This window comes from Moschus berezovskii, chromosome 9 (genome assembly GCF_049115385.1).
Source record: "Moschus berezovskii isolate FMDL1 chromosome 9, NW_MosBer_1.0, whole genome shotgun sequence".
In the NCBI taxonomy this organism is placed as follows: domain Eukaryota; kingdom Metazoa; phylum Chordata; class Mammalia; order Artiodactyla; family Moschidae; genus Moschus; species Moschus berezovskii.
The window spans coordinates 21,656,417-21,670,305 of record NC_142468.1 but is presented as its reverse complement, the minus strand read 5'-3'; the positions used below and the strand labels follow the sequence as shown (position 1 = coordinate 21,670,305).

At 47.6% G+C, this 13,889-nt stretch overlaps 1 protein-coding gene across 6 annotated transcripts in view; it reads right to left on the bottom strand.

Annotated features, from left to right (window-relative positions):
- Positions 1-5,351: 5,351 nt before the first annotated feature.
- SLC8A3 (solute carrier family 8 member A3) overlaps positions 5,352-13,889 on the bottom strand; it is a 169,544-nt gene continuing 161,006 nt past the window's right edge. For 4 of the 6 annotated variants that reach the window (XM_088839499.1, XM_055436162.2, XM_088839497.1 and 1 more), the window contains 4 exons: positions 13,477-13,601; positions 12,817-12,916; positions 9,720-9,995; positions 5,352-7,441 (listed from right to left, as the gene is read on the bottom strand). In XM_088839499.1, coding sequence (XP_088695625.1) covers positions 7,065-7,441; positions 9,720-9,995; positions 12,817-12,916; positions 13,477-13,601 — 878 coding nt within the window. In that variant the 3' untranslated portion in view covers positions 5,352-7,064. The remainder of the gene's footprint in view (positions 7,442-9,719; positions 9,996-12,816; positions 12,917-13,476; positions 13,602-13,889) is intronic. The other 2 variants (XM_088839498.1, XM_088839500.1) reach the window with 1 other exon arrangement.

Below are 13,889 nucleotides of genomic sequence, written 5' to 3'. Positions count from 1 at the left end.
ACTTTCCTTCCAAGGAGTAAGTTTCTTTTAATTTCATGGCTGCAATCAGCATCCGCAGTGATTTTGGAGCCCCAAAAAATAAAGTCTGACACTGTTAGGGGGACCTAAAGAGAGTAAGAAGGGCTATTTTGGAATCTTGGGATTCACTGTGGGTGCCTTTTCATACTCCTTTTCCTGAGAATACCAATCAATGAAAAACTAGAGCAAAACACCAAGAATTCAAATTTTCTGGGATGAAGGTTTGAGCTATCACACCAGGTAAAGGACCGCATCCAACTGAAATACTGGCTGAGGGTAATGGGATTTGGAATGGTTGGGGACAGCCTGACATGGCAGAAGATGCGTGTGCAGAGATTGCCATTTACTAATAGTAGCAACACTGCACGAAGTCTTACTCTGTAAGACAGATTATTTTAGGGTAACCAACCATCCCCATTTCCCAGGACTGAAGTGTTTCCTAAAACATGGGAACTTCGGTGCGAAAACCAGCAAAGTCCAGGAAAAACCAAAACAAGTCATCCTATTTATGCTCCTCATTTCTTTTAATCAGCACTATGGGAGTAAACAAAGCATGTCTTACACACCTAAATGAAGATATATGCAATGAAGATGTAAATGAAGATAATAAGCAGTGACTTTGAAATCTGGTGGCCCTACATAGTTAAGTCCAGCTTATTTACTTGCTGGATGACCTTGACCAGACTACATGGCTTCTCCCAAAGCTTCACCTCCTTCTGTGAGTCCGCAGGTATTATGTACACCATGACCCACTTTAGTATTAGCAAGGAAGACTCTATATGGGCTGCTGTTCCTTTCTGTGTCACTGTTTCTTTGATGTAGACATATCTGCCCCACTTCTCCAAGGAGCAAGGGGCTTGCCTGACCTGGGGATTCTGCTGCCCCTTGGCTGTCCCTTTAAATCTTAACCTCTGTGCCCCATACAGGCCAAGAAGCCAGAGACCTGCTCCTGCTACAGAAGCAAGACTACGAAGGGCTTTTCTCCACCTCCAGGGAGCCCATCTGGACCGACATAGAGAGGGGCAGTGTTGTATGAGGCGGCCTGAGGTCATCCATCTACTCCCTGGAACACTGCCAGGCTCCTGGAACATGTTAGACCCCAATGGTACCAGTTGTAAGGGATTTTACCACAAAGCATTATTGTGAGGTGAAAGGAATATTTCTAGTGTATGTGCTAGGTACAGGGCACTATGGTAATTGCCTTGAAAAATGGTTCATTTAACTTTGCAACAACTGTATGTCTGGGTCGGAGAAGATGAAGTTCAGGGAGGTTAAAGTCACTTGTTTAAAAATCCCCACAAAAGGTAAAAATGATACAACTGTAGTTCAAACCCCAGAGGATTCTGGAGGTTAGCACCAACATGTAGGAAGTCAAATGGCAAAACCCAAACCTTGACTCCACAGTAGGTGTCACATGCACAAGTGGCTCCAGGGACCAGGAGGTCCTGTGGATGAGAGAGGAAGGCTGGATAGGGACTCTGGGGAACTGAGAACTTAAACCGTGTCAACACGGGGTGATCACTGATCAGCTCCGCTGGAGTATCGCCATGGAGGAATGCTCTCCCAGTGTGGCCAGAGAAGTTAAAATCCATATTTTTACACAAAATGCTTGTTTAAAGACACTGAAAACTATTCTACTTAAAAAATACATTGATCATGATGTATGGCAGAAGCCAACACAATATTGTAATTATCCTTCAATTAAAAACAAAAACATCAATCTTGTTAGCCTGCTCCCCTATTTCCTGGTAACCATCAAAGAAAAAAAATACATGGATCAAACGCATCGCACTGCTGCCCACCAGGTTTAACTCCTGCCCCGCACAGTCATGGAAAGAGAAACAGATTGAACAAGGCGTCTGCCAGAGGCCGTGATCACAGCGGAAGCGTGGATTACCTCACAAGGCGGAAGCAGTGTCACTCCTGTAATCTGACCTTGTCATAAAGGTCACTGGGGGTGCCACAGAGTGACAACCAGCTCCTATTGTGTTTCACCTGATGAAGAAGTTGGGACCAACCTGAGACACAGCAGAAAGGTTAGAAATTAGATTAATTAGATTAGAAATCAGAATCCGAGGATTTTGAGGCATCAAAGTAGTTTACCTTGGGTCACCTCCTTTCCAGATTCTGAAGAATGTTGAATTCCCTCCACATTTATGAGTAAAGGTTAATCCCATTTCTTATAAAGATAGTTTGAGTCCCCTGTTCTTTTCTGAACATGTTGTAAATATCGTATGGCATGCCTTCTAGGAGCAGTTTTCTAGGAACCCTTTCCTAAGATGTCTTTTGAATCACCCACTCCTTGGGACCAGGGAATATGCCATCATGAATTGTGAATAATTAGACTCATCGACCCAAATCACTTTATCACAGTGTAGTTTCCCTTTGTGGAAATTTTCACCAGTTTGACTCTTACTGGGTCCATTCAGCTGCCCCTAGAGGAGGTCCTTGCTCAGTTAAGGATGGGGACAAAAGGAGAATTAGGTCAAGAGGGCTGGCTTCTCAGCTATTCCTCCTGGACCCTGGCTGCCTCCCAGGGTCCCTCACTGGAAGAATGGCCTTCTGAGGGGGCTCATCCTTTGTTCTGGTGTGTCTCATAGAAGGCTATGACATTCTGTTTTAGAATTAGAAGACCTGTGTTTTTGACCTGCCTCTTACTATCTGTGCGCTCTTGGGCAATTGTTTAACCTCTAGGAACCTCACTGATAAAATGAAAAAAATATCTACTTCTGTGGTTCTTAACCAACTCAAGACATGAAAGGTTTGTAAGCCACAAAGTTCCAACATGGACATAGGTCAGATTGCTTTTGGCCACTGCTACTAAAAATACCTATCTTTAATCACCAAGGGGTTGTGGCAGAGGTAACCGTTCATTTAAAAAAACCATGTCTTGTAGGATAGAATGGTCACTGGGAAATGGCAGCCCAGCCAGAACTGTACTTCCTGTCTCCTTTGCATATGACTGGGTTGAAGTGAGGAACCTTTACTAATGGAATATGAGCAAAAGTGATGAGCAGCACTTCAGAGCCAAGGGATGAGAAATGTCCCTTCTTGAATTTCTTCCCATCTACGACCCGAGGAAGAGGACTCCAAAGCCTCTGAGATTGGCAGCATTGAAAAATGGGAGAAAACTGAGTTCCCGAATCCTTGTCTGGAAGAAAGCCACCTACTGACTGAGACCATTCTCGCTGGATTATTATGTGAGTGAGAGATGCTAAAACGTTTTGTTAAGCCCTGACATCCTGGGGTTTCTTTATTACAGCAGCTAAGATTGCTCTAAGTAATAAATGAATCAAGGGGATGGGAATGCTATAGCTCCGCCAGGAAAAAATGCTGAAAATGCCATGTGCATAACGGCTGGCTGTGTCTTTTCCACACTAGTACACAGGCCAGTGAAGCCAAGGGATTGCAAAAGGACATCTGCTATGCTCCATCAGATGAGGTCGGTGGACAGTTTAATTACACACAGAGAGAGATACATTATATATATATATATATATATATGTATGTATGTATGTATATTCTAGAATCCCAGTGTTAAAGCTAGAAGTAATGAGCTTCAGAGGCCATATATTAAAACTTTTTTGTAGTTCAGGAAACGGAGGAAGGTGGACTGGCTCAAGTGCATAGAGCTATTGAGTAGTGGCATCTTAACTAGTACCAAGTCCTCAGACCTGGTTCAACCAGGTCTCTATGGTTCAACCCAGCTTATTTCTTGACAAAGTCTAGCATCTGGATAACCCAGAAATGACTCACGAAATGGGAGAGATGGAGACAAATGGATTTTATGATTCTTCATTCCACCGTTTCATTGGCTAACAGGCATTTTTCACCGTCTATTTTGTGGCTGGCAAAAAAAAGTGACTGAGCCTTGTAGCCAAACCCTTTTCCTGGACTGCTTTTTTGTGTTCTTGTGTGTCCTTTTAAACGCTATCCTCTAGCCACGACAACTATTGCTAATCCATGACTCTGCCAGGCCCTGATTCATCCCGTGCCTTCAAGCATGCTGTTTCTTCTTGAATGTTCTTCATCACCAACCCCCTCACCAAGATAAGTTACTATTTATTCTTCTTCCAAGATTTCACCCACCTATTCCATTTCCTGTGAAGTCTCCTCCAATTCTTGCAGGCTGAATCAGTGTTTCTTTCCATCGTGTCCTTGTGGTGCTCTGCCTATGGCACCTTTTGACCAATCATGGCACAGAACTGTAATTTTTATTCCCACCTTGATGGCTCATATGCATCAAAACCTTCTTCTCGTCCCTTAACTTTTGGAAAGGGTGACAGTACATAGAAGGTGGTCGCCACCCTCGCCTCCTTCCCTGAGTTGTTCAGACCAGGAGTGGACACCAGACACAAAGTAACCAGGCCACAGGTACCCCTGCCATCTTGACAGAGCCTTCTACAAAGGACTCTGCCTTTGGGAAATGGCCCCTTTTGATGAAAAATTGGCCCCATTTTCTCTATTGAGAATTTGCATTCAGACTTTAAAAGAGATGTTCCAGGTTGTTGTAGGGAACAGAGTTGTGAGGTCACGGTAGTGTGTCAGGGCCATGCCAGACCCCGTACAAGACGAGCAAAGCAAGGGCACGTTGGGAGAGGGAGGAGGCGGGTAGGCCTGCAAGGGAGAAGGAATGAGGATGGGGGACGTGCTGTGATCCTGGGGACACGGAACGTGGCCTCAGTTCCTGAGGGCTTTCAGGTCCCTGTGGCCAGCTGTGTTCCTGCCTTGGGTTCCCCAAGAGGCCCCCACCAGGGCTTCGAAGTACAGCCCCTCTTCATTTCTTGAACGACTTTAATGGGTTTCTGCTTCTTGTGACCCAAAGAGCCTTGGTTAAAGAAGCTCTACCCCCACTCTGGACTGCGAGTTTCTTGAGGTCAGAAATTCTATCTTCCTCTTCGCTGAAGCACCAGAACATATCTCAAGGCACACTTGGTTTTTCAGAATCATTTGTTGAAAGAGTCACGAGTAAACGAACAAATGGACGTGCCCATTGGTGATAAACACAGGATGCTGTCTGTCTAGCTGGAGTTCCTGACCCGGCAGGCCTTTCTAATACCAAGAGCTCTTTCCCCTTTAATCACCACGGCTCTACCTCTCATAGCCTCCAGCCCCTTTAAATCCAGATTTTTGACAGGTGGCATTTCCCTGAAGCATTTTTTTTGCTTTAAAAATCCTAGGTTTGGCACACGGGCACCTGAGGAGATGACAGGTACACACAGGAGATTCAAACAGGAGATGACACTGTCACCTCACCCACTACAGCCCCAGAAGGAACCCCAGGTGGCCCCCTGGACCTTTTCCTGAAGCAACATGGGGAGAAGCAAGCTGTCTTCAGAGAGATATAAGTATAGCTTTTATTTTTTTTTTAAACCAACCCAACATTTCCACTGGCAACTGTCAACATAGCTTATGACATGAACACGGTTTCTTTTTCAGTTATTTGTTTTCTTAAAAAATGTGTTTAAAATTAAACAGGTGTTTTTCATTTCTTCTTTTCCCTTAAAAAATGTATTTATGTCAATGCAGAAAGCCTAAAGATCTGTGGGCAGTCTTTTTGTGATTATATGTGTGTGTGTGTGTGTGTGTGTGTTTTAAAGCCAGGTCCTTTCAAAATTTGTTGGGAAAAGGTCTGGAGGGCATGGCAATCTCTCTATAAACCCAGGCTCCATGGAATTATGGCAGCTAAGATTCCTCTTACTGGGGCAAGAAATAGCCCATGGGCTGGAAAAAGAGCTTCAAGAGGTTTCAAACCAAGCAGGAATGTGGGAGAGATGAGGAGTTCCAATCCCTGTCCTGTGAAAAGGCTTTCAAACATGACCCGAGTCCAGGAGACATGAAGTCCCTCATTTTCTTATAAACTTCTAAGTTTTTTGCAGGAAATCAAGAAATATAGTCAAAGCTCTTAGTCTGGTGCATTAGGAAGTGAGGGAGTGGTGAAGCTGACATCTCTCAGAATCAAGACATTTTCAATATAATCTTTTCCCTACAGATCCCACTAGGTGGACACCGCTTCTCTCCTGCCTCAGATACAAAGCCAGAGATGTTCTAGAAGGCATATAGCCCTTCTGCTTTCCTAGCTGCCCTCTGTCATCATGTTCTATTTCTATTTTCGTCCCCTATCTACCGCTCGGTGGGTTTTCCTGCAGAGGGATAAACATCCAGACACTGATACAATGAGACAGACAGAGTCTGAAAGGCTCGGGCAGGGAAGAGAACAAGGACTTATTGTTGTAAACTGGATCTTGAGATAAAGCTGTTCCTGCTCCAGCCACAGTCCCCATTCTTACTGCCCTCGCGGGTGTGTGAACTTACCACCACCCAGACACCACAGTCCATTCAAGAATGCAGACAGTCAAAGGAGAAAGGGAACAGGAACCCGATGGAGCAGGAGACAGCTGTTACCCAGGGAGAGTGGGGGAAAGGGTGTGTCTGAAAGTTCAGGCCCCTGTCCGTCGGCTCAGACCTTGAGCTCCTTCGCAGCAACGTCATCACTAACCTCAGAAAGAAAAGACAAGGTGGACAAACAAATGATGAGCAAAACCTGGCAGGAAAACGAAAGCAACCATGATACTGACGACAATGAAAAGAGCCCCCCGAGCCAGCCACGGGGACAGGACTCATGTTCACGCCTCCCGGGCGGAGAGAGGATAGCGATGGACAGAAGAAACCCTGTCCCCCGCCGAGGAAAGTTAGAAAGCGAAGGAATAGTCAGAAGAAACGTGGAAGAGAAGGTGGTGAGAGGGTCTGACTTTGCTGTGGGTCAGGGACACGGCGGGAAGACGGGCTGGAGGTGGATCTGTTGCTGTCGTTGGTGTGGATTGAATTAAATATTTTGCCAAGTGGGTGTTTCCTCTGTTCCACTGGTTGGATGGACTCTGCCCTTTCAGTTCACTGCCGGGGCCCAGTCCAGTGATGCTCCTGCGGCTCGGGTCCTGAGGCTGCCTCTCCAGGGTGTGGCTCATCTCCCAGAGGTCACGGGTGGGGACGCGCCCTTCTCTGGGAGAAGTTGCAGGCCTGCCCGGCCAGAGGCCTCCTTCTATGACTCAGAACCCCTTGATGTAGCAATAGGCCTCCAGCGTGGCAAAGAGTATGTAGAGAAGCCACAGGCTCACAAAGAGCCAAGTCGTGGCCAGCTTGCAGCCACGAGGGCCGCCCAGCTCCCCGCCCAGGTGGGGCCGCCGGCGGTACAAGAGCACGCTGATGCACACGAACGCGAAGATGGTGAAGAGGGTGACGGAGAAGGCCAGCGTGCCGGCCGACACGTGGAACTCCTGTCCCTGCAGGGCCCAGTAGATGGCGGCCACGGACCAGGCCAGGCCGATGCCCAGGAAGACGTTGACGGCGTTGCTGCCCGTGACGTTGCCGATGGAGGCATCTGCGTACACGTCCTGGATGGCAGCCGCTTTGCTGGCAAACGTATCTGGAAAGAGGCAGAGACAGTGACAGCCGGTGGGGAGGCTGAGATGCGGAGGGCCTTCCGTGGAGAGAGGCCGAAAGGCAGCTGGGGCCAGCAGGCTGAGCCTTGGGAGTGAGAGGCGGGGGCCTGGGGCTCCTCCTTGTTCCACTGTTAATAAGCTGTGTGGCCTTGGGCTGGTCACCTTACTTCTCTGGGCTTCCTGTTCCTAATCTGCCTGAGCCTGAAAGGTTCCCAAGGGTCCTTCTGGTCCTGATATTTACTGAGTGGCTTTTATTGTTCCCTTCTGAGTACTTCTTCTGTAAGGTGGGGTTTGCTTTCCCGTAATATCTCCTAGGGAGTTCTGATATCTGGGAAAGCTGCTTAGAATAAGTATCTGATTGCCCCTGTCAAGTGGGACATTTACTTTCAAAACAGACTGTGATTGAGCCCGTGGGCTTAGCATTGTGCTAAAGGCTGGATTTATGGGAACAGAGGACACACGAGGAGTTGCAGGGACTACTGATGGGGATATCCATGGGCTCAAGAATGATAGGGCTGAGGATTTGCAATTGGCATACAGAGCACAGGGCCTTGAAGGCTACTGGACTTTAGATGTTGGTATGGAAGGATGGCCAGCCACCCTTTTATTTGACAAGTTAGGAAAAATAAGGGTCAAGGCATCTACTCAAGGTAAGTTAGCAAGAGATTTGACCTGAAAACCCTCGTCTGAGAGCCCTTTCCATAGCTTCACCCGACATCCAAACAGCTTCAGCCAAAGCCACAAATCAGCTGAGTGGACCACAGCATCACCTTCAAGCCCCTAAAGCTGCCAGCTGTTCTCTGCAGCCACTGCAAGGTCTTGGACAAGCCCCAAGCTCTCCCTTGCCCAGCCTGCCTCCTCATTGCCAATATTGCCCCTGAGAAAACCTCTTGCCTTTTCTTGCCTGTGACCTTGCTGCTTCTTTTGTTAACTTCTGATTCTCTGTAACTTCTTCCCACAGCTGTTCCTTTTACCCATATCTGCTCCTTCTCCTCTGATAGCTCCTCGAGGCCCCAGAGAACAGAGGTAAATCATAGGGTATCTCCCCCACAAAGCCTTCCCTCAATTATCCATTTCATTTCCTACCACTCCATACATTCCCATGATAGCCAAACCTCTTGCATCATTAATGTACAAATAATTCTACTGGTCTGTGCTGGGGTCTGGGGAAATGGCTTCTCCAGAGTGTGATGCAGACTCAGTTACTCCCCAGAAGGATATGCTTTCTTGGCACAGGAAGGGTTTCCAGCCAGCAGAGTCCTGTCTGATGAGATTTGGCAAAGCCTTTCCATAGGAGGGTGTCATCTCTGTCTTCCTACCACAATTGAGAGGCCAGCTCCTTGGTAGGAATTTGGGGTTCAGACACCCTGGAGACCCCATCTGAACTAAGTAAGGAACCTGAGCTAATGTAGCCCCTCTCTGCCTGCTTACCCCTGCTTGCCTTCCCAGCCCAGCCGAGGTCCCCCTATTCCATACTTTCTCAGAGCCTGTACTTTACTGTCATCAAACTTATTGAGATGATTTGAATGATCATAGTTGAATGTAGTCTCCTTCACTAGATTATAAACTTCATGTAGAGAGGGCAGTATGTCTGTCTTGTTTCCCATTACAGTCCCTGCAACCAGCACAAAACTGTATCAGGCTCAGCAAACATTTGTCTAACGAATGAATAAAGGCCTATCTGTTCCTGTTCATCTCTAGGTGTTTATGAGGGGAAAAAAATGTGATTCATCATATGAAGGGCAAGAGCCTGTGAAGCTTCCTTCACCTGACCTGCTGGGAGACACTTGGTATTTACAGGTGTCCTAAGCAGAGGAGGCTTGTGGGCCTTTTTTCTGCAAATCTCCAAGCAGGCTAATCTGCAGCCAGAGGGAAATGGCCTATTCGTCTGATGCAGAGGTTAAGAAAGAGGGTCACTGACTTCAGCAAGTGATTTAACCTCTCTGGGCCTCAGTTTCCTCATCTGTCAAGTGGGGATAATAACTCTCCTTGTTGAATAACGTTTGGGTGAGGGTTACAGGGCTGAAACAGGTAAACTGCTTAGCATACATACCACCTGACACATCAGAAGTGCTCAAGAAATGTTAATGATCATTCTTAATGGTAGCAGAGGTCCATTGGGTTGACCTTCATGCACCTTAGAGGCAGAGGCTCTGTTAAACTCAGATCTGAGATGGTAGGGAAAGTAATGAGGCAAATCGGAGGGCTCACTTGAACCAGGTAATATCCCCTTTGCAAATCCAAGCCCCCCCTCACTCTCACCTGGCACCGAGGTGCCAAATGCCACAAAAATAACAGCTGTGACCGAGTCCTTGAGGCCAATGGTGCAGCCGAAGTGGGAGGCCAGGTCCCCAATGATGGCGGTGAGCATGCCGATGATGAGAATGGAGACAACGAAGCAGGCCCAGCCGTGGCAGTACTCTGTGGGGGGCACGCAGGCAAACAGCACCTTCCAGAAGACCGTGAGGAAGTGCATGACGTAGTCAAAGCAGGAAGGCAGCCTCTCCTCGCCTGACTCATCCTCATCCTCGTCCCCTGCTGAAGGCAAGAAAAGCGGGTGGTGGGGTCAGATCCTCATTCATGAGAAAGTCAAGTCCAACCCACATCAGGAGCATCACTGGCTGCAGAGACACCAGCTGTCTCCTGGGCAGCTGGTGCAGGCACTCAAAAACAGAAGGGAAAGAGAAAACGCATCGGGATGCCCCACTAGTCAGTTTGAATGCAGGGAGAATGAGAGAGAGGGAGAGAGGGAACAGAGGAGTAAGAAGAGAAAGAGATAGAATGTGGGAATGTGAAAAGGACAGGGCAGGGGAGGAGAGAGGGAGGAAGATGGAGAAGGCGTGGGGTTGCTTGGGTGAGGAAAAGCGAAAGCTGTGAGCCCACTCTTCACTGGACACCCGTGGAGCTCCTAAATTTCCTAACATGACTGCTGCAATAGCCACGTGGTTCTGGTCATCATCCATCCACAGTGAGACACCTGTCATTCCAGGTCATGTGGGCATCCCGGGGGGTCAGTTGTTGTTCAGCCACTAACTCAAGTCCAAGCCCATGGACTGCAGCACGCCCGGCTTCCCTGTCCTTCACAATCTCCTGGAGTTTGCTCAAACTCATGTCCATTAAGCCGGTGATGCCATCCAACCATCTCATCCTCTGTCACCCCCTTCTTCTGCCTTCAATCTTTTCCAGCTGATGGGTCTTTTCCAATGAGTCTGCTCTTCGCATCAGGTGGCCAAAGTATTGGAGCTTCAGCTTTGGTATCAGTCCTTCCGATGAATATTCAGGGTTGATTTCCTTTAGGACTGACCGGTTGGGTCTTCTTGCAGTCCAAGGGACTCTCAAGAGTCTTCTCCAGCACCACAGTTCAAAAGCATCAACTCTTTAGCGATCAGTCTTCTTTATGGCCCAACACTCACATCCATATTTGACTACTTAGAAAAACCATAACTTTGACTATACGGACCTTTGTTGACAAAGCAGTGTCTCTGCTTTTTAATGTGCTGTCTAGGTTGGTCATAGCTTTCCTTCCAAGAAGCAAGTGTCTTTTAGTTTCATGGCTGCAGTCACCATCTGCAGTGATTTTGGAGACCAAGGGAAAAAATCTGTCACTGTTTCCACTTTTTCCCCATCTATTTGCCATGAAGTGATGGGACCGGATGCCATGATCTTCGTTTTCTGAATGTTGAGTTTTAAGCCAGTTTTTTCACTCTCCTCTTTCACCTTCATCAAGAGGCTCTTTAGTTCCTCTTCACTTTCTGCCATAAGGGTGGTGTCATCTGCATATCTGAAGTTATTGATATTTCTCCCAGCAATCTTGATTCCAGCTTGTGCTTCATCCAGCATTTTGCATGATGTACTCTGCATATAAATTAAATAAGGAGGGTGACAATATATAGCCTTGATGTACTCCTTTCCCAGTTTTGAACCAGTCCTTGGTTCCATGTCTGGTTCTAACTGTTGCTTCTAACTGTTGCCATTCTCCAAATATCCTGTGGGATGGAGCTGGGCTGTTCCCGGTTTGTCCTTGCCAGGAAACTCGGGCAGAGTTGCCCCATTCAGCAGTCCAGGAGGAGAGGATGTGCTGCAGCTCAGTCAAGGGCAAGCTCTGTCATGTTTCAACATGACCTGTAGAAGCAGGATTCGGGACACTTGGGTTCCAATTGCATCTTTGCCATGAAAAGAATCTGGAACCTGGCATCAATCCCTTTTTGTTTCTGAACCTTGGTTTCCTCATTTGAAAAAGGAGGGCATTAGATTATGTGGCTGATAGTGTACTCATTGTCTCTTTAGGGGCAAAGTAAGGTCATAAGTGGGGGAGTCTGGAAGCAGGTGATAGAAAAAGTGGGGCAGTGAACACAGCAGCAGTGGCCCTCTCTTCCTGTCTGTACTTTGGCTGTGGTGCTGGGACCTCAGGGATGTGACCCGGTGGGTTGCTATGACAACAAAGCTTCACGAAAAGAGACAAGGCCCGGAGTGCTGGGCAGCACAGCAGGCCTCCATGGTGCTGAAAGGCACTACTGCTGGGAGTGATGAGACCCCTCCCTTCCCATGCCAGCCCGCATGTAGGCCTCCGGGATGCTGGCTGTGCCTTGGGTCCCCACTGAGGAAACCTGCCACTAAGTGCCAAGGAGAGATCTGGAATCATCCAGGGCAGAGGTCTGTCAGTCCATGCAAAGTTTTTACAAACCTCAGACCCGCACATCTGTAAATCAGAATAGTCTCCCATTTTACAGAAAAGGAGGACTGCCTTAACAAGATGACGGAATGATGAAAACCAGAATTTCTTAAGTTTCTATTTAGTACCAGACTCTGTAGCTTTCTACTCTCTTTGCTGAGAAAGAAAGGTGGCAATAGTTCATTTTTTGGGTGACAAAACTGAAACACAGGACAGCTTGTCTCAGTTCACATAGCATGCATGTGTGCTCAGTCATGTCCAACTCTTTGTGACCCCATGGACTGTAGCCCACCAGGCTCCTCTATCCATGAGCTTTTTCATGCAGGAATACTGGAGTGGGTTGCCATTTCCTTCTCTAGGGGATCTTCTGGACCCAGGGATTCAACTCGCGTCTCTGGCGTCTCCTGCATTGGCAGGTAGATTCTTTACCAGTGAGCCACCTGGGAAGCTCTTCACATAGCAGAACCAAGGTCTGAAAGCAGAGATAGCCATGCTCTTTTAGTTACCCCCACAGTTGTCTTCCAAAGTGACCCAGTGAAAAGACAAACATCTAGGGTAAGAGCTGGGAAGGCTGGCCACTGAGGCCCTTCCTGAGATGGGTGAGCTGTTGACATATCTGTGCTCCTGCTTCTCTGGAGCTTCCTGCTCCTCCCAGTAAAGCCTGTGTCCATCTCGAGACCCTCTTACCTGCACTGACGGTGATGGCCTCCATGAACTGGTCCCTCCAGGAGTGGGTCCCCACGACCAAGGCCAGGTTTGTCTTCCTAATCAGCTTGTCCACGGTAGTCTGTCAGGGAGATTAAAACTTGGAACCATGAGGTCAGAATGCTCAGAACCACTGAAGAATTTGGCACTTCGTGGGGATGAAAGATACCCTGCGCTCCAGGGGGCTCCACGTGGGTTCTGAAAGCTATGCATGAGATGGCCTCGGGGGCATTTTCTGGCATAGTCCTTCTACTGTCCCCTTCTTTGGTTGTGACTGCTGACATTGGATATTTAAAGCAATGCAATAGAGAATAGCACTAATGATGCCAGTCAACCTAGACCTGGGGTCGTGAACTTCAGTATCTTTGTTTTAAAAACACAATTAAATAGTGATGATACTTTAGGGGTATTACAGCTCATTTGTTCCACAGGCCCTGTAATATTTCCTCACTGTTCCTAAGTTACAAATGACCAGCACTGTTTGTTCCATGTTACAAATGGGAAAACTGAGACTGGGGTGGGTAAGAGATTTGTCCAGTTTCAACTTTACGTATTCAGTGGTGACGTTAGAGCAAAACTCCAGGTCTTCTACCTCCCACCTCATCATTCTACTATTCAGCCACGTCTCACTTATGGCCTGACCTTGAACTCATAGGACTCTTCAATGATGACCTCTAGTTTGGGGTGCTCGCCCAATATTGGCTTTCCCATTTCTGCTATCCTCTTGGCTTCCTCTTCTCCCACAGTCAGCTTCCTGTCTGTCACCTCTGCAACAAAACAAAATCAGACGGGCTTTAGCACATTGGCCATTCCCTGGAAGTCTAAAGAAGGCTCAGAGCATTAGGCATTGGCAATGGGCTTATAGGAAATAGCTCTTGAGGATGGGGATTTTGTGTACTTGTTAGTGCCTCTTTCTATTAGCTGCTAAACAGACTGTGAAAGGGTTCCTTGCACGTTCTGGGCTTAACATTCCTCTTTCCATTTTATACCTGGCTTGGGTTTGGGGGAACCTGACCCAAAGACCTTCTGAGAAGCAGCACCAAGTGAAGCCCCAA